The sequence below is a fragment of the Akanthomyces muscarius genome, chromosome 5 (assembly GCF_028009165.1).
Source record: "Akanthomyces muscarius strain Ve6 chromosome 5, whole genome shotgun sequence".
Lineage (NCBI taxonomy): Eukaryota > Fungi > Ascomycota > Sordariomycetes > Hypocreales > Cordycipitaceae > Akanthomyces > Akanthomyces muscarius.
The window spans coordinates 3,519,055-3,538,124 of NC_079245.1; the positions used below are offsets into that span (position 1 = coordinate 3,519,055).

Sequence of the window (19,070 nt, forward strand, 5' to 3'; positions counted from 1 at the left end):
AACCCCACCAATAACCGTACAGCCTTCTGCTCCTACGTCGCAATGCTTGCTCTTCAGGCGTCTGGTCATTTCCAGCTTCTGGATAGCATCATGTGGCCGTCGAGGCTAAGCGGCAGCCTGGATGTGCCGTCATGAACCAAGTCTGAACGGTGAGCAGCGGTGGCGGTAGCGAATAAGTGCTGGAATTGCCAAGCGGTGTACCTGATACCCAAGGTGGACGTGTGGAGCGAATGGCTTGGCCGGGTAGAGGGTACTCCGCCAGAGCTAAAACGGCGCGTGGTGGATGGCCTCACCTTTGGAGGCGAGGTACTTGTGTGTCTGCGGGTGCTGAGACCAAACAACATGTACCCCCGTCCAGGGCGCAAACCGCTGGAGCATCGTCAGACAGCACCTGCAGTGGCTGGGTTGACACATGTAGCACAGGCACCAACCAGCTCACTGGCAGGCATTCCTGAATTTCATCCGAGTCAAAAAATGCTGTCTCCGTTTCTTCAATTGCCATCTTCTCACCTTCTTTCTATCTATTCCCTAATGCAAAGCGGCTGCCTGCTCCTCGTTTCCTGTCCCGCCACCGTCTGGTCGCCTCCACCGTAATCAACGACCGCCTCCCAGGACAGCCTTCCCCACGCGGCCACGCCCACGGATCCGCTTCTTCCTCCCCTTGACCCTTTCCTGTCGAAACTCTGCCGCCGCCAGACCAGACCAGCCCAGAAACCCCCTCCGTCATCGCCACGATACCCGTTCGCCGCTCTGTCTGAAAGGTACACATCATCAACACCAAGCGCTGCCACTGTTCCCGCCCCTGCTCCCCCGACAGCAGACCACCACTTCCCCTGTGATATCCGAAGAGAACACGCGGCCCGCCGACTTTTAGCCACCGTCGCCTGCTGCTGAGACAAGCAATATCCGGAACCCGCCCCTCGCACAATAAACGCCGCGCTGTCTGTCCGCCGCAGCCGCAAACCACCACCCCACCGATCTCGCAGCCTGTCGGACCAGAACAAATGACGATGCCAAACAATCGCAACTATGACTTCCTTGTACGATATGTCTGAATACTTTGATTGCCCCGTGGGTTTTGCTGTCGCGGCTTGAGCTTGCATCACCACTACATTAGTCGTCCCCTCGGCCCTAATGTTTGGTTGCGCGCGTCTCTTTTTTGCTCACTACCATCACGCCTACATCATACTCGCAAACCAAGAAGGAATGACGGGGCTAACAAAATGCGCGCTCGTCGCTGCACTCTCTACAGATCAAGCTCCTGCTGATAGGCGACTCGGGCGTCGGCAAGTCCTGCTGCTTGCTGCGCTTTAGCGAAGACTCCTTCACACCCTCCTTCATCACCACGATCGGCATCGACTTCAAGATCAGAACAATCGAGCTCGATGGCAAGCGCGTCAAGCTACAGATTTGGGACACGGCCGGCCAAGAACGCTTCCGCACCATCACCACTGCCTACTACCGCGGTGCTATGGGCATCTTGCTCGTCTACGACGTCACCGATGAGCGCTCCTTTAACAGTACGTCTGTCCAGATTTGACAAGAGCTACAATTGAACGGCAGCGACACCTTTGCTTTGCATTTCGCTAACCATACTAGACATCCGCACCTGGTTCCAAAACGTAGAGCAACACGCCACCGAGGGTGTCAACAAGATTCTCATTGGCAACAAGTGCGATTGGGAGGACAAGCGTGTCATTTCCCAGGAGCAAGGCCAGGCCCTCGCCGACGAGCTCGGCATCCCCTTCCTCGAGGTCTCGGCAAAGAGCAACATCAACATTGACAAGGCCTTTTACAGCCTGGCCGCCGACATCAAGAAGCGACTCATTGACAACTCAAAGAACGATACTGGCTCTTCTGGAGGCGTCAATGTCGGCGACAAGACGGAGGGCGGCATGGGTAGCAAGTGCTGCTGAGCGTGTGAAGGGAGAAGCAAGATGGAAGACGAGAAGTCGGAGAGATGACAGGATATGCGAGGGAGGGGAGAAGATTGGGAACGAGCGAAAGATGGATTAATTTTTTTTGGCAAGGATAGAAGGACGAGAAAGAAATGAGGAATGAAGCACACTCGCACGTGGACACTACAACCACCACTGCGACACTCGACAACAAACCACTACTTACTACCCGCGTCGTTGCGCCCCGGTTCGTGTGCCTGGGGAAACATGGCACGCAAACACACCCGAGAGAGCCTTTTCTGTTAGTTTACTATTTATTACATTTTTCTTGACTGAGTGGTACCATGATTATTTTGACGTCGGCTCGTTTACTATTAACTGAACTAGAGTGAGCAAAGAAGCCTTGCTCTGTTGGTACTGATTCTGCCATCCGCTCCGTAGTCGAAACGTGAGGAAATATAAGCCGTGATGCGCCGGGCTGGCGATTCATTTTGCGAATCAATGGAAGGAATTTGCATGAAATGACTCAAGACGGGATTTGAGTCTTTACCAAGTAACGAAAAGAGTTTTCAACATGGTATCTCTGCTTCTTGCTTTTATCTAATGTTACATATAATACAGCAATATATACACACCATTACCATACTGTTCATTAATACTCAACCACCTGCGTGCGTACAAAGTGCCGCGGCGCCCCCGGCGGCGGCGGCGTGTCGTATCCGCCCAGCCACCGGCCGTTCCAGAGGCGATGAAAGCGCTGCGCCTCGGCGACGTCGCGAAACGCGACCACGAAGCGCCGCAGCGCGGCGCCCTCCATGTGCTGCGCGACGCGGCGCAGGCCTTCCCTCTTGCGCAGCGTGGCCCTGCGCTGCTTCTCGGCCGCTTGGCGCTGCGCCTCGTCGACCTCGACCTGGACCCCGTCGTCGTCGTTGTCATGCTCTGCGTCTTGTTGGGCGGTCTGGGCAGCAGCAAGGCTGGCGGCGAGCCGCTGCAGCTGCTGGTGCAGGTTGCCGGCGACGGGGTGCGCGCGCGCGAGACCCCAGGAGCCGCGCGCGCGCTGGCCGTGCTGCCGGACGGCGTCGCGGACGCGCTCGGGCGAGGCGGGCGGCGGGGCGACGTCGAGGAGCACGACGGCGGGACGCTCGCCGAGGCCGTCGCGCGCGACGAGGCTGCGGATCTTGTGGCCCTCGGGCCCGGCGGCCACGCGGCGGTGCTCGAGCACAACGTCCTGCACGCCGGGCGCGATGCTGAGCTGCGCGAGCTCCGCCTCGAGGCTCTCCTGCGCGGTGGCTGCGCCGCCTTCGCGGTCGGGCGGCAGTAATGTAGGGGGCACTTCGCTCCGCCAGAGGCCGGTCCGGGAGCGCGCCTTGATCTGGGCGAGCGCGTGCAGCCGCTGGAAGCGCGCGGCGTAGGCGGTCGCGGCCATGGCGGTGGAAAAGGTAATGTGGTAGGTGCCGGTGGCCTCCAGCGTCATGCCGTCACGTACTTGCTGCACTGTGGAAAGGGGGGGGACATGTTAGTCGTTTGCTGTGTGCGCAGAGGAAGGGCGGCTTGAGAGGCGGCTTTACCTTTCTTGATGGACTGGTTCCATTTGGACAGGTCGGTCTCGGCGATGCGGTAAAAGTCGGACGCGTGGACGTTGGTGCTCAGGCCGTCGATGCGGATCATGGTATGTGACTTTGAGACTGTGACGTTTTCTTTCTTGGCAAGCGCTTCGCGGGTCGCTGCCACCAAATCCATAGAGTCTTCCGGGGGTGCTGTAACTAATTCCCTTGAGTCGTCCAACGGTATAGCTTCCGATTGTCTCGAATCGTCCAGAGGTGTGTCCACAGGCTCCATGTATCCGTAGCTTGGTTCCCGTCTATTCAGCAACGGCCATTTTTCGGTGCTCGTCGTTATCGTATCACTCCTGTTCAGGTCTCGGGCATTCTCCGTAGCAGACTCTGTCTCGGCACCTCGTTGACGTCTTTTCAGCAGTGACCATTGGCTCCCGTCAGCCTCGCGGTCTGAACTTGCGACAGTTTCTGTTTCCTGGTTTGCCGTGCTCCCGGGCTCTGTTTCGTTGGTGCCCGCAGTTTCTGCATCTGTAGTTCTCAGCAGGTCTAGATCCGCCATCAGCGCCACCATCCTTTGCTCTTTCGGCGACAGCCTTCCCTCCACCAGCCTCTTGCGCCAGTTGCGCTCCGCTTGGTGCTGTTGCTGCACAGCGGCGTTGGATCGCGGTGTAGCCCTCTTCAACTTGTCACGACGGTCGTTTGTCCATGTTTTGGCTCGCGGTGTGGTGCCGTAGTTGGGTCTGTCCGGAAGGGTGCGGTCGGAGCTGTGCCGCGAGTACAGCCGTGCACCCCTGGGACAGCAGCATATGGCCGCGCTCGGGAGACGCGGCCATGTCGAATGAAGCATTCGGGCTGGCTGTGTATACGTTATTGATGGCGCATTGGGGTCGTGGCTGTCGGCGTTTGCCAGGCTTGACCTGAGTGGCAGATTGAAGATGGTGAAGCCAAGTCCAAGTCTGTCGTCGCAAAATATTGGTAGCTCACTGCACACGCCCCACCGCGGTGTTAATGCTTAGAAACCCGCTGCTCTCGCCAATGTTCTGTCTTGCAATGCTGCGATTTCTAAGTTATTTCCAGTTTCAACTTATTCGCAACTGGAATATTTCTTATTCAGTACATCCAAGGTCTCCTGCTGTTGAAACATCCACTTCGCATGGATTTCAGAGTAATGTAGCTGATCCTTCCGATTGTCTTAGCGCCTACACCTCGCTGCCCGTCATTACGAACTTGTCCCCTACACTCACTCAAAATGCCATAACATTGCAACACTCCCGGCGTGACGCAGCTCGCAAATAACCTACTCTTCCTAACAGTAATCCCATTCAATGCTACAACATGCAGACCGCCATTGGCTGCGCGAGCCTGGCAGCCGTTGCGCTCCTCGCACGCCAGTGTTTGCGCGCTAGAAGTAGATCTGGCCAGTCGCAACATCTGTATCAAGATGAAGACGGAACAGCGACGCAAGACTCTGCAGACAATGTGCTCAGACTTGCTTCAGCCAAGTACTTCATGAATGTCGCCGCTGCAGCTGGAATCGCTACATCACTCTTAGATGTCAGCTCTTCTGTCCTCATGAAACAAAGGAGGTTGCCAGCCGCGGCCGCTTTACGCATCGGCCTATGGGTATGTTGGTTGAAGATGATCCAATCGGCCATGTTGCTGATCTGTCAAGCTTCTCGTTTCCGTTCAGGCGCTCACGATTGCAAATGAGAGTGGTGTACGCGAGCGCTACAAACAAGGTATCTACGCAGCAGCGTCAGCCGCAATGCTCGCGCTTTACATTACCCAACAAGATGTCATGACGGAACGCCTGATCGCCATCACTTCGACAGAGAGAGCTTGCGCATTATCAATTGCCATCGCTTGCTTGACCTTGCCTCGACGCCCCGCAGTGTACGAGGACGGCCGCCTAGTCGACCAACAGAATGGTGCCTCCGTCATCTCTCTGCTTTCATTCTCTTGGTATCCATTTTACCAGCCCAGCTTTTATAGTTTCGACAGTTTGAGACTACTCAACGTGCCAATTACGCCTCTTGCACAGAGAATCCGAACTGTGCGACGAGATTTTATACAATGCGCCTCTGGTGACATGCTTTTGTCGCAACTGGCCTGGGCATGGAGATCTTCTTTCTCTATGCAGTGGACTCTCACACTGCTACACAGTATGTCTCAGTTCTCTGGCCAATATCTGCTTCAGCGACTACTTGGCTGCCTGGAGCAGCCTCATTCTCAGCAGCAGCATGCCATGGGATATGCTTTGTGCCTGGGCTTGGCTCTATTGTCTGAAAACATGTCTGCAGGCTGGATCACCTGGGTCACCCAAGCAAAGCTTTCCATTCCGATGACTGCTTTGCTTAAGGGTCTCTTGTTTGAAGAGATGACTAAAAAGCAAAGCTCACAGCGGACTAAACCAAAGACTGGAAAAGGCGAGAATGTGCTCTCTTTGGAAAGTCTTATGTCATACGATTGGTAGGTTTGTATCTCCAGCGTCCGGCCAATGCTGATGAATTCTAGCGCGTCGGTATCCCAGGCGTGCGTCTCGACCCAGCACTGTCTCAAGGCTGCCTTTAAACTACTTTTTGACGTGACCTATCTCATACATCTCATCGGTCCCAAGCACATCGCCATTGGCAGCTTATTTCCTCTCATATTATTTCCCATCTCAAAGATGCTTGCCCATCGGCATAGACTTGCCAAGGCAGACCTTTCAAGTTTGCACACTGCATTTTCTACTGAAGTGTCAGAGCTGCTTCGAAATCTCCGCCAAATTCGTCTGTCATCCATGGAAGAGCTTTGGCAGCAGCGCGTCATCAGATCCAGAGCCCGTGAACTGGGACAAATCTGGCACTGCGGGATAATTCTGGCAATGCTGACCCTGATGACCAACCTTGGTCCAATTTTACTGATATCCGTCTCGCTTTCCTCCTATGCCCTTGAAGTCGGTCGCCTGCGACCATCGCTTGCTTTTGCTTCTATTGGCTTGTTTCGCAATCTTCATGCCGTTATCCAAGATCTGCCTGCCATGCTAGCCAGTCTACAAGAGTCTCTCGCAGCGAGCAGGCGTATCGAGCTCTATCTGCACCAGCCTAGGAAAACTCGAGCTCCCAATGCCGATTTATCCTCTTTCGAAGATGCCAACATAGCATGGCCACACGCAAGCTTAGTTCCAGGCTCCGCAGGTTCATGTTTCAGTCTGAAAGGTGTAAATTTGCGCTTCCCGAAAGGAAGACTGAGTATTATTACCGGAAAAACTAGCGCTGGCAAAGGCCTCTTGCTCTCTGCACTCCTTGGTGAAGCTGACATTGAATCGGGAAGCTCCAAAGCAGCCTCCGAGCTCACGGCTGAGAAGCCGACGAATGCATCCACGTCCGACTTCGCCTATGTATCGCAACCGCCATGGATAGAGAATCGGACTATCAAACAAAATATCGTTTTTGGTGACGCATTTGACGAGGAGCGGTACACGACTGTCATACGTGCTTGTGCTCTTGAGCGAGACCTTGAAGCTCTTTCCGCTGGAGACATGACAATGGCGGGAGTCAACGGCGGAGCTCTCAGTGGCGGTCAAAAGTGGCGAGTCAGCCTGGCACGAGCCTTATATTCTCATGCTGGGGTCATTATACTTGACGACGTTCTCAGTGCTGTGGACCCGCATGTTGCAAAGTGGCTTTGCCAGAATGCCTTGTCAGGCAAGTTGGTTCGCGGCCGTACAGTGATTATCGCGACTCATCACCTAGCTACCTGCGAACACTTGGCAAGTTATGTCGTTACTGTTGATTCTGGCACTGCTTCGGGCAGTGTTGCTGTTCCGCGGCATATCAATGAACTCCTGAACATCGAAAATATGCCTAGATCCGCCACCAGCAGCCCGAAACCGGATCTTATGGGGCAATCCACAGATGAAAACAAAAGGACTCCCGCTACTTCTAAGCGCTCTGTCCGGCAAACCTTTGCCGTGTACCTTTTGGGTAGCGGGACACGGCCAGTTCTGCTCGCAGTCTTGGCAACATTTGCATGCCGGCTCATCGCAGCGGGAAACTCATGGTGGTTGACGAACTGGACTTCAAGAACAAATCTCGATAGCATAAGCCTCCGTTTCAACCTGTCCGTGTATTTGGCCTTATCGGTTTGCGCGGCCATTGCCTTGGCAATACATGCCACGGCTGTCCAGGGAGTCAGCCAGCGAGCATCAGAGGCCCTGTTTCAAAAGACGGTAAGGGCTGTGTTGCAAAGTCCTCTGCGATGGATAGACAGTGCATCGATGGGAAAGCTGTTGCAAAGTCTCGCCTCCGACATGTACTTGATTGATCACCGAGTCGCAGCAGGCCTGAGTGACTTGTTGCGAATCGTCATGCAGCTAATTTTTGTTGTTTTTACCAGGTAAGTGACAACGTATTCGTGACCCATATCATACTAATAGAAGTAGCGGAACAACCGCGCCTCAAACCATTGCCATGATGGTTGTGATGCTGACGTTTTACTTCAAAATCACTGCAAGGCACCTGCGCATGTCCAAACACCTTAATAAGCTTATCCCACTCGCGACACAGCCTATTTTAGAGCATGCCAACTCCACAGAGTCCGGAGTTCTGACGATACGGGCTTTCAAAAAAGAGTCAACGTATGTTGAGCGCATGTATGACCTCTTGGATGTCGACCTGGGTCTGAGCTGGCACATTACTCTGGGCCAAAGGTGGATTCATGGCCGATATGGTATTCTTGGCTCGTTATTCGTCTGCGCCACAGCAGCGTCCCTGGTGCTTTCGGGTTCCGATGCTGCTACGGCAGGCTTTGCCATCAACGTGGCCCTTCAAATCAAGTCAACAATGAGTGGAATGATGGGCAAGATAAATCTTCTCACAAGCGGAGCTCGTGCTGTGGACCGTGTACTCGAAATTGTTGATGCTCCTATTGAGAACCAAGAGGGCGACAATTTGGCCAAGTCTTGGCCTGCTTCCGGCAGCATCAAAGTTCAAGACATGGCAGTTCGGTACGATGCAAACCTGCCACTTGTTCTTCGCGGCATTACATTTTCACTTGCCCCGCGCGAACGCCTCGGCGTTGTTGGCCGTACAGGTGCCGGGAAAACAAGCCTCGTCAATGCCTTGCTCCGCTTCATTGACATGGAAGGGGGGAGTATACATGTCGATGGCGCGAATATTGCCTCCGTCAAACTGACTCGTCTTCGAGGCTCCATATCGTTCATACCTCAAGATCCGCTCTTGTTTTCAGACACGCTGCGCGCCAACTTGAATATTCATGGAAACAAATCGGACGACGAGTTGCAGGCAGCTCTGAAAAAGGTGGCTATACAAGCTACGGATGCAAATAATGCGATTGACACTCTGAACGACCTGGACATGGCTATCCACCCGGGGGGCGAGAATCTCTCCCACGGACAGAGGCAGATGGTCTGCCTCGCCAGAGCAATCCTCGACCCTCGGCGCATTGTTATACTAGACGAAGCAACCAGCGCTGTGGATAAAGCGACCGATGCCATGGTTCAACAAGTCATTCGTAGGGAGTTTGCAAAATCTACCATCATTGTTGTAGCACATAGGCTGGCCACAGTTGCCGATTTTGACAAGATCCTGGTCTTGGACGAAGGTACGGCTGTGGAATTCGGGTCACCGGCCGACTTGGTGCAAAAGAAGGGTATCTTTTGGGACATGGTGAATCAGAGCGGAGATGCAGAAAATGTGCGAACGGCTATCGAGGCGCGTGGCTGACAAAGCCTGCCGTGCTGGGCGCGCAACATTTAATGTGTACCTAATTGCTTCAGATCTAATGCGATGTATCAAATCAAATGTGTAGTCTCTCTAGATTCGGTTGACTTTTCTCAATAAAGCAAAGATGAAACTTCCGCAGTGAATCACAACCGCGCTCGCGGCATCATGCAGAGCGCCAACAGCGCACGGTGGCTTTGCTAAGGCATTGTGCCCAATTCTGGAAGTCAGGAGTTGCGGTTTCGCGAGTCACTCACTTCTACACTCTGTAGCTAGAAGAAGGCTGAAAAGGCTAGAGCTAGGCACGCGGGTGTCGAGAAAAAAATCGCTGATAGTTATTAGTTGCTGTGAATGGAAAGAATAAGCATAGAGGAAAATAAACAGAAATAGTAAAGAACCAAGAGAAGTAGAAAATAGTAAAGAAGAAAGAACATAACGAGAAATAGGCCAAGTAAGAAAATAGAGTAGGAATAAGTAAAGAAATAAAAGATAAAAGGTATACCAAGTCACTACTTTCATTAAGCGGCGTCTTCTCTTGTCGCCCACATGCTGGCTGGGTAATTATTGTCGATGGGTTTTGAGCCACAGTATGAACACTCACTTTTCGGTGCAACGGTCGATGCCTTCCTCTGAGTCCACGGCACAAGCTAGTATTACTATATTTTTCGAGTCACTTACTTGTTGCTCGAGATGCCAAAAAATCCAAAATCAAGGCGTCGTGCAAAGAGCACTGCAAGGCCTGGACACTGACCATGACAAAATTGGTGCATCTGACAATTAATCTCACATTCATTATATAATGGCATAAGTCCTTATCATCTTCTACATATCAATGAGCAAGACTGTCTCGAACACAATCGAGTTGTTCGAATCGTCAGATACATCGTTGGCTGTCGAGCCCCACCGCGGCCCAGTCTTATTTTTACACCACCAAAACGGCCGTTTGTCAGTCCTCGTCAAATGCCGTATTCTCACCAACGGCATCTCATTCGTCGAAAATGGTAAAAAAAAGTATCGACGCCAAGGTGCGGCCGCTGGCTAACCCCAGCCTCGAAAAGACGAGCCTTGTCGGCGCCGCCCGGCTCTACGTGAGCAAGGATTCACTCATTGCCCTCACTCATGGACTGGAGAGCAACAAGCCATGCGTGGTGGAAAAGCTGCAGCTGGAAGGCGATGAATCCACGGCAGAACCGATACGTCGCGAGGCTTTGCTATGTGTACTGCCGGAAAAGAACCTCAGCCCCAACGTGGTCATGATGACGCGGGTCTTCCAGGAAGCGACAGGGTTCAAGGTCGGTGATCAGGTGCGCATTTCGATGCGAGAGACGACGCCGGACGTTGATGAAGTGATTGTCCGGGACATGGATGAGGAGGATGCCACTGCGGCGCAGGACAAATATATTCTCGACTGGAGGGCATGGATAACCAGATTGATGGGTGCGTCCAACCCTATCGCTGTGGATTGTCGTTGTGGGTTTACAGCTAACATCTTGCGACATAGACCGAGCGGAGCATGTATTCCCTGGCATGATCTTTGAGGGCGTGGTCCTCGGTAAGCAGCGCTACAAGTACAAAGTTGTCCGCGTCAATGGGCAAAGCCACAGTCTCGGCCGCTTTCGCCGCACCACCAGCACCATCCGCATCCTTAAATCCGACGAAGATGATGCTGCTGCCGCTTCCGAAGATGCTGACGGTACGCCCGGCGGAGACCTCGTTGTGACAGGCGTCCCCGGCTTGGCCAAACCAGTTGCCGCGCTCAACCACTTCCTCGAGGCTTTTGGCCGCCGGTTCCGCGTCGCCGGCGAGCGAGAGTCGTGCGCATTCATGGTGCACGGCGGGCACGGCACGGGCAAGACGCTGATTCTGGAGCGGCTGGCCGCGACGGGCTGGGGCGCGGTGCACTGGATCCAGCCCGGGGACAAGCTATCGACCATCCGCGACATCTTTAAGCAGGCCACCGCCAGCAGGCACCCGAGCATCATTCTCATCGACGAGTTTCAGGACCTGATCTCCAAAGACCGCTCCAACCGCGACGACGTCATCAGGACGCTCACCAACGAACTCGACGCGCTGTCGGCCAGGGCCAAAGCTGAGCAGCGCCTGCCATACGTCGTCGTCGTGGCCACGTGTCTCGACTACATGCTCGACGTGCCGGTCAAGCTACGGAGGCGGTCGCGGTTCTATAGAAATGCCGCCCTGCCGATCCCCCGCGCGCCCGAGCGACGGGAAATCCTCGACTTCTTGAACCCGCCCCTGCGAGAGGCGGAGCGCGAAGCGTGCCTAGCAAACATAGCCTCGCGGACACACGCGTTCAACGGCGATGACTTGGCGTGCCTGGTGCTGAACGCCCTGGAGATCCAGGCGACACGTCTGGGCAGCGAAGCGAAAGCTGCTGCAGAGGAGAGCGGGGAGATGGCTGAGCCCCAGGAGAAAGATTCCATGCCAGCGTCCGACATGGAGCAGGCGCTAAAGGTGACGGAGGCGACGGCCATGCACGACATCAACCTCAACCCGCCTACAATCCACTGGCGCGACGTCGGCGGCCAGGACAAGCTGAAAAAGGTTCTATCGCGGATGATCAAGAACACAAAAGTACGTACACTCCGCTTCTCGCCGGCTCTGCATTCACATGTACTAATCGAGCCTGTTTTCTTCGCAGGACACAAACCCTGCCATCAAGCGCGTTCTGCCTAACCCCCCCAAGGGCTTGCTGCTGTACGGCCCCCCGGGCTGCTCCAAGACACTCTCCGCGCAGGCCATGGCGACCGAGTCCGCCTTCAACTTCTTCGCCGTCAAGGGCGCCGAGCTGCTCAACATGTACGTTGGCGAGTCTGAGCGCGCGGTGCGGACGCTGTTTGCGCGCGCGCGCGCCGCCGCCCCCTCCATCATATTCTTCGACGAGATCGACTCCATCGGCGGGCAGCGCGCCCCCGGCGGAGGCAGCGCCAGCCGCAGCAACGGGTCCGTCAACATGCTCACCACGCTCCTGACGGAAATGGACGGCTTCGAAAGCCTCAACGGCGTGCTGGTGCTCGCGGCCACAAACAGGCCAGAGTCCATGGACCCCGCGCTGCTCCGACCTGGCCGTTTCGACCAGATCGTGTACGTCGGGCCACCGGACGAGGCCGCCCGCGAGGCTGTATTCACGGTGCATCTGCGTGGGCTGACACTGGCGGCGGACGTCGACGCCAAGGAGCTGGCGAGGCTCTCCGAAGGGTACTCGGGCGCGGAGATCAAGGCGATTTGCAGCGAGGCAGGCATGGCGGTCATGGACCGCCACGATGACATGGACGGGCAGGCGCCGCTGGAGATTGCCATGGAAGACCTAAAGGCGGCCATGGACAGAACGCCACGCAATATCACCAAATTCATGACGGATTCGTACGAGTCGTGGTCAAGGCAGTTTAGACGGACATAGATGGTAACATTATGAAAAATGACTAGAATAAGAGAAAATAGCGACGTGAAGCAAAACAACAAGATTAATCTCTTCGATTAAAGTGAGGAATATCAATAGCAATAGCGAGAGTAAGGAAAACAAAGCATGGTGGGAAGAATAGGACTGCTTGCTGGAGAACGCAGAGCAACAGCCCAAAGTTCTTGACGGATTCGTACCAGTTCAAGGGGCCCCGGCTCATCGAGAAAAGTCAAGAATCTCGATAGTAACAGGGAAAGTAAGGAAACAAACGACGAGAAGCAGAGGATTGCTACCCGACGAAACATGTCTCACAAATCCCTACAATCTCGTCGCCATGTCTATCCTGGCCCTTCACACACTGATGAGAAAAACTCCCCAATCAATTCATCACGAAAGAACGTCCGGGCTCCGCCCTTCTTCCTCAACCACAGCAAGTACATAACTTTTGATCGTTCATCAAGTATAGAAAAAAAAAGTTTTACTGAACTTCCGGGAGAAAAAAAGACTCATACACACTTTGACAAAAAAAGTTCGTCCGTCTGGCTAATGAAACCCTCGCATCCCATCGGCGCGCAACACAAAGGATGTCGCCAAAACCAAACCTCCAGAAGCCCAGCACACCAGCCAACTTTCTTTCTTTCAGTCATCAAGTTTGCACAGAAACTAGAGAAGAAGCGTTGTACCATCCTGCGCAAAAATAAAATAGAGTAAAAACAGTATTAGCCGCCCAGGGCCTGTCAAAAAATAAGGAAACTCAAACCCCAGGCCCCAGTAAGAAAAAAACAAGTTTGTTAATCCGTTATTTCGTAAAAAAAGCCTGCCCGATAACGCCGATGCTTTGATAAAAGGAAAAAGCATATCAAGAGAAAGAAACAACATGATATAATGGGGTTTGTTTGTATAATGGCGCAATCCCCTTCCTCGCCCTTTTTACCGTTTTACCGAGTCGAAAAGCAAAAAAATCTCAAATGCATTCATATTTCGTCGTCTGATCTCAAGTCTCCGCCGCTCTTGAGGGTAGGGGATAGACTAATGGCAATCTTGCTGGATTTGGCATTGCCGGCGCCGGCCGAGAAGCTTCTTCGGCGCTGACTGGCCTTACTGGATGTGGCCGAGTTGGTGTCCGCGGAACCGCTGTTGCGGCGCTTGTTGGCCACGAGCTTTCCGAGCTCGTCTTCATCCTCATCCTCTTCGCGTCTCCGCTTCTCGCTTATACGCTCTGGAGGTGGCGCCACAGGCTCCTCTTCTACTGGGGAGAATGCCCCGTTGTCCCCGATTTCGTCCTTCATGGCGTCTTGGTCAGCAGCGGCATCGTCGCCCTCTTCGTCAGACGGATAGTCGACCAGGGGTTTCGACGACGTCGAGCCGTTGCTGTTGCTATTGGCACTTTGACTTTCCTCACCATCGTCTTCCGGGTCCGACGCCTCCCAGTAATCTTCCTCTTGCGGGTCAACCGTAATATGCTCCATTAATCTCGCATTGGGAGGTTGACGTCTTGTCATGTCCTCTTCCGATTCCAAAAAGTATTCAACATCTGTCGTGAAGCCTTGCGTTTGATCGTAGCGTAAGACTATTTCGCGAAAGGTCGCCATGTAGCTCAGCTCGGCCAGGCGGTCTCTGTAGCTTTCGACGAGATGCTTGACCAGATCCTTCATGTTCTCCTTTTTGATGTGTTCAAAAAGCTCAAGGCAAGCAGAGCTGAGCAAGTTATCGCGAGGTAGTGTGTCAATGAGAACATCCAGAATTGGTCCAAGCACGCGCTTTTCTGTAATCTGCTTCATGTAGAATTCTTCCTGCAGCCCAATGAGACAGCGAAAGAAGCGAATAGCGACAAGTCGGAGGTATTTCTCGGGCGACTTGATGAGGTGGACAACACGCTCCACGATGTTGTTATTCATGACAAAGTAGCGGCTGAAACGGTGGTGTTGGCGGATGAAGAAGCTGAGAATCTCGATGAGGTAGCTGAACATGGAAGCTCGCTGAACGGAAAAGTTCATGTCTGTGTCGTGTTCCAAGTCGAGGAGCGGTTTGAAGAGCTTGGTAGCTGAACGATCATAGAAGCGAGTCAGGAACAGTTCCTGCTGGGGATCGGCAGATTGATGTGGTCTCGGGCGGCCCATGAACTCGCCATTAACCTTAGTCATGACCTCGGGGCCCTGGCCTTGCACGCCCTGGTCAAGTATGACCTTGACAGCTTCCGAGATTTGAGACTTTACGCCGAGATCAACTTCCACAAGCAGGAGCTCTATCAGCGAATCGGTTAATGAGGGCTGGTTGTCGTGCATCTGGCGGTATATCGTCTGCCGAATCATTTGCGGGTCGTGGTCGATAATGGAAACAAGAATATCAGTGGCGCCGACGCGCACAGCGACATCGTCGTGGCGAAGCCCAAAATGAATAACCTGGAGCAGGCCGTGCGCGATGAAGTTGTTGTACAGAGTTTGGCGCGCGGGAGGCTGGATCGTCTTGGCAATACCACAGCACTGCTGTATAAACAAAACAGCCTCCTTTTTACGCTTGTGGTCAGGCTGTGACGCGGTAAAGATGCCAAAGAGGTCGTTGAGAAATTCACCGTTGGTTTGCAAGTGTTGGAGGATGTCGACCTGATTGAAGAAGATGAGGGAGTTGAGAACGGAAAAGGTGGGATCATCAAGAATTCTGGCGAGGACAACATCTTTGAGATATTGAAGTCGGTAGGTCTGGTGAATCTTGCGTCGCGTCATTCCGTCCTCAATAGGCACGACTTCCTTGTAGCGGCCTTCGTTGTCCAGCCAGTGGCGATGGTTGGCTTTGTGGCTGGGAAAGTCTGGGTCGTATTCGAGGGCTCCAACGACGCCCAAAACGTTTTCATCGGAAACGGCATGTTCTATGATGGTGGTGTCGTTGAGAAGAATAACGGACTTCATAATGTTGCAGAGTCGGTGCAGATCTGGTAGGCTTTCGAGGTCCTCTGCCATCTCGACGAGGGGAATAAGCTTGCCGATGTAATCTTCGGCCATGATGAACTTAGCAAGGGCGTCGCGGCCGTTGGCAGTGTTGCTCATGATACGCATGCCCTGGTCGATGTCGGACAGGTTCCCCAGTTCGGCCGCGGGGAGGTTAACTTGGTGCTGGTTCATCTCCACGGTGAGGTCATCGGAAAGGGCGTCATCTAGTCGAGTCAGTAGACGGTAGGGACAGAAGACAGTCAAGAGACATACCGGCTCCGGCGAGGCTGTTTTGGAAAGTCTGTTGAACGTTGTTGACGAATCTCCTGTCGAAAAAGTCAGCGATGGCGTTGGCGGTAACGCAGCAGCGCGTGCACGAACCAAATGTTGGCGCAGCCTTCTGCTTCCTGAAAACTTAGCGCCATATCGACACCGCTCCCTGGCTCCTGCCAGACAATGAGCGTCTCTGTTGAAGCGCAGGCGCATTAGTGTGACGGTTCGGTGTGGGGAAGAAATGCGCGTGTCATACCCTGCTGCTTCTGAAAGCCATCCTCCTTTTGGATCTTGGTCTCGAGAAGTAGTCGCTCGGGTTGGTCCTCGGACTCGACAATGACGCGAGGATACTTGCGTCCATTGTCGGTCTGCAAGTTGAGCGCATCGCGCCGTCAGCACATATATATGGGTGTAGAGCGCAGATCCGAGATGCGCCGCGCCATGTCCGCGTGCCACCGAGGGCGACGTCGGAGAGGGCACGAATCAAAACATACCGAAAAGGATGCGGTACAGAAGCCGGTGCCTCTGTCGAACCAGTCGTTATTGCGTAGCTCGTAGACTTTGACGCGCTTCCTGTCCGTCGCCTGATGAGGCACCTGCTGTGCCATCATCAGCGGCTCGGAGTCCGCCTCCGTGGCGATTTGCGGCGGGTACGCGATCAGGTCTGGCGAGATTTCGAGATGCTGCTGCAGCGAGAGCTCGGCCGTCTCGTTGTGACTGAGGAGAGTAAGCGACGCCACGGTTACCGTGAGTGAAGGATGCGCACGCTTCCGAGATGGATGCGCGCGACAAGACGAGGAAAGGGCGGAGGGCGGCGCAGCGGTGGGCGGATGTCAACGCGCGATCGGCTCAGCGAATCTGGCGACAAGTCGGGCGGATGCAGTACGTCAAATCAAGACGCCATGCAAAGGATCCAAGAGAATCGGCGCGATGGATGGCCGTATCGACGTATTCTGGCTCCCTGTTCGCGAGATGCGGAAGATGTGGCGAGGCGGGGAATTCGTGGTTCGTTGGGCAGCGGGCGCCTTTCTGTCCCTGCGACCGGTCGACGAGGGAGGAGGAAGGCGACGAAAAAATATTCAAGCGGTGGGGGAGATGCTGCGCGACGCGATGCGAAGCGGGCGATGTAACGAGCGAGGCGCAGATGGCCGGTTGGGGGGGGGGGGGAGGGGATAGGCGACTGCAAATGGCGATGCGAGAGAGCCGTTCGGGAACAGGACTGGGGATGAGGCGGGAAAGCGCGTGACTGCGCAGGACCAGGACTGGGTCTGGGACAGGCGACAGGTGGAGGGAGGGCTACCTAGAAGCTGGGGGGGAACATGGAAGGGGAACTTTGCGGCCGCTTGGGCCGGCCAAGGCGTCCGCCGCGCCCGAAAAATTGCGCTGATCTGGGGGCGAACAAGAGCACTATAGACTTGAGTTTTAGCGGCCATGCGTGCTAAAAACCACCAGTGTTGGCGGCTCTAGGCACTGTAGCCGTTGAGGTACTGGAGGCGGGTTTCGGCCTCCCCAAGGCGGGTTTTCCGGGGGGCCACCACCAGCCTCTGTGGCTTCTTTCCCACCAGGCAGACCCCCTTTCCTACAGCAGTTCGCATGTGGCTTGGGCACACACGAGGATTTTTCGCACCAATTTCTAGCACTAGCCTCCCTCTTCTAGTAGCGGCGCTAGCCTCACTCAAGCACGTCAGCGGTCACGTGCAACGATCGATTGCCAGGCTTTATTTGTCTTCTTGTTTGTTCTGTCTGGGACCAGCCAACCAGCGCGTCCTCTGCCACCCAAAAAAAAAAAGGTTGCAAAGCACCGGCCGGCCCTCGCTGCGGCCCAGCACGCCGGTTTCGCTGAGGATGTGGATCCGCCCTGCCAGAAGGCTTGCCCATTGTGCGTGCCTGCGGCAAGGCCCGCTACTCTATCTAATAATAATACATCACAAGGTAAGCCCATGGCAAGGAACCGAGCCCGATCTGCCAAGCTGCATCGGATCGTCAATGCTCAAGGAGCTTGTCGGTTATTCGCCATTGCTCTTCGCCTTCTTTGGTATTGGTCTCTCTTTCAAGAAGCAACGCCTCTTGCATCCCACACACCCACCCCATACTCTGTTTTTGCAAAGTGCATGAACCCCGCGATCAGCCACCCATGATCAACGCATACCCGGCATGACCATTATGGCCGGGCATGTAAATAATACGGATTACTGCTTCTTTCTCTATTCTTTCTTAGTTTGATTCCAAATCGTCATGCCTCTTGTGCATCCCACACCCACCCCATGCTCCGCCTTTTGCAAAGTGCACAAACCCCACGATCAGCCCGTCCATGAACGCCATACCGGGTATGGCCGTGATTGCCGGTCAAATCAAATAATACGGGGTATTGGTGCAACACGGATACCTGCCTCAAAAGTTTAATTCGGTCATTTACAATACGAATACAGGTCTTGGCCTGACATTGCAGCGTCCGTCGCGTCGAGCGACGGACGTTCACACCAAATGGAGCAACAGGTGCAACTTTGAGTCCACGGGCCTAGAGGCTGTAAGAACGGTTTCTCTCATCTTTCGGGACGGTTTTGGACTTGTGTCTTCCAGAATCTCCCTCTCCACCATGTCCAGGTATATTCCAGCCATGTCTCGGTCTATCCTGGCCGATGCCGACGTGCAAGTCCTGTCCGACGGCGCCAAGTGACTCATTTCGTTGATATCGTCCCGCGTGATGGCAATCTGTCGCCCTGAATCACGTATCCGCGGTGTCTATTTTGGTGCATACAGTTCATATGTAGCCATTGGCGTGATAACCGGCAACGCGGCGTCACCTGCATCTTCTTGTATTACTGTGGCGGCGATGCGTGCATGCAGCGTGCAGAACAGCCCGGGGGACGCTGTTTCCCACGCCCCTGCCTTGCATGGCCTTTTCATCCCAGACAGTTATATCCAGCATTAAACGGGATTACCGATATCTTCGTGGCGCATGCAGCAGTTTCAGCTCAGTGAGGGTAGCTGCATGGAGGCTGACGATGCATCTTCCAGGGGTTTTCGCGCCGCTGAGAGAGCGACTGGTGGTTCGAAATGAGGCTGCCAACAGCCGGTGCTGCAAAAGTGACACCAAAAAAGCCCATCACTCAACGGGATAGTACAAGTGCTCCGTGGATTCCCCATCATCGCAGAACGGGGACGGCCTGAGTGTGCCATTGTTGGGCTCGCACTGCGTCGTCGCGCCATGGCACCATGACGCAAGCTCCAGTCGTTGTGCGTACTGGTAGTAACAAACTCGACATGTTTAC

The 19,070-nt window shown here is 54.4% G+C and overlaps 6 protein-coding genes across 6 annotated transcripts; 4 read left to right on the forward strand and 2 right to left on the reverse strand.

Annotated features, from left to right (window-relative positions):
* Positions 1 to 1,004: 1,004 nt before the first annotated feature.
* On the forward strand, positions 1,005 to 1,916 carry LMH87_010506 (uncharacterized protein; the record flags this gene model as incomplete). Its single annotated transcript, XM_056197675.1, has 3 exons — positions 1,005 to 1,040; positions 1,253 to 1,520; positions 1,600 to 1,916. 3 exons carry the CDS (start codon positions 1,005 to 1,007, stop codon positions 1,914 to 1,916), a joined length of 621 nt encoding a protein of 206 aa, XP_056054700.1.
* Positions 1,917 to 2,550: 634 nt separating this feature from the next.
* Positions 2,551 to 4,301, reverse strand: LMH87_010507 (uncharacterized protein; the record flags this gene model as incomplete). Its single annotated transcript, XM_056197676.1, has 2 exons — positions 2,551 to 3,392; positions 3,467 to 4,301. 2 exons carry the CDS (start codon positions 4,299 to 4,301, stop codon positions 2,551 to 2,553), a joined length of 1,677 nt encoding a protein of 558 aa, XP_056054701.1.
* Positions 4,302 to 4,789: 488 nt separating this feature from the next.
* On the forward strand, positions 4,790 to 6,312 carry LMH87_010508 (uncharacterized protein; the record flags this gene model as incomplete). The annotated part of the gene is made up of 4 exons (XM_056197677.1): positions 4,790 to 5,077; positions 5,127 to 5,923; positions 5,969 to 6,193; positions 6,255 to 6,312. 4 exons carry the CDS (start codon positions 4,790 to 4,792, stop codon positions 6,310 to 6,312), a joined length of 1,368 nt encoding a protein of 455 aa, XP_056054702.1.
* Positions 6,313 to 7,715: 1,403 nt separating this feature from the next.
* LMH87_010509 (uncharacterized protein) lies at positions 7,716 to 9,183 on the forward strand (the record flags this gene model as incomplete). The annotated part of the gene is made up of 2 exons (XM_056197678.1): positions 7,716 to 7,834; positions 7,881 to 9,183. The coding sequence occupies 2 exons, from the start codon at positions 7,716 to 7,718 to the stop codon at positions 9,181 to 9,183; spliced, it is 1,422 nt and encodes a 473-aa protein (XP_056054703.1).
* A 995-nt stretch (positions 9,184 to 10,178) lies between these two features.
* LMH87_010510 (uncharacterized protein) lies at positions 10,179 to 12,598 on the forward strand (the record flags this gene model as incomplete). Its single annotated transcript, XM_056197679.1, has 3 exons — positions 10,179 to 10,617; positions 10,682 to 11,772; positions 11,840 to 12,598. 3 exons carry the CDS (start codon positions 10,179 to 10,181, stop codon positions 12,596 to 12,598), a joined length of 2,289 nt encoding a protein of 762 aa, XP_056054704.1.
* Positions 12,599 to 13,572: 974 nt separating this feature from the next.
* LMH87_010511 (uncharacterized protein) lies at positions 13,573 to 17,231 on the reverse strand (the record flags this gene model as incomplete). Its single annotated transcript, XM_056197680.1, has 7 exons — positions 13,573 to 15,749; positions 15,799 to 15,851; positions 15,907 to 15,991; positions 16,055 to 16,166; positions 16,293 to 16,515; positions 16,565 to 16,646; positions 17,099 to 17,231. 7 exons carry the CDS (start codon positions 17,229 to 17,231, stop codon positions 13,573 to 13,575), a joined length of 2,865 nt encoding a protein of 954 aa, XP_056054705.1.
* Between the last annotated feature and the right edge of the window lie 1,839 nt (positions 17,232 to 19,070).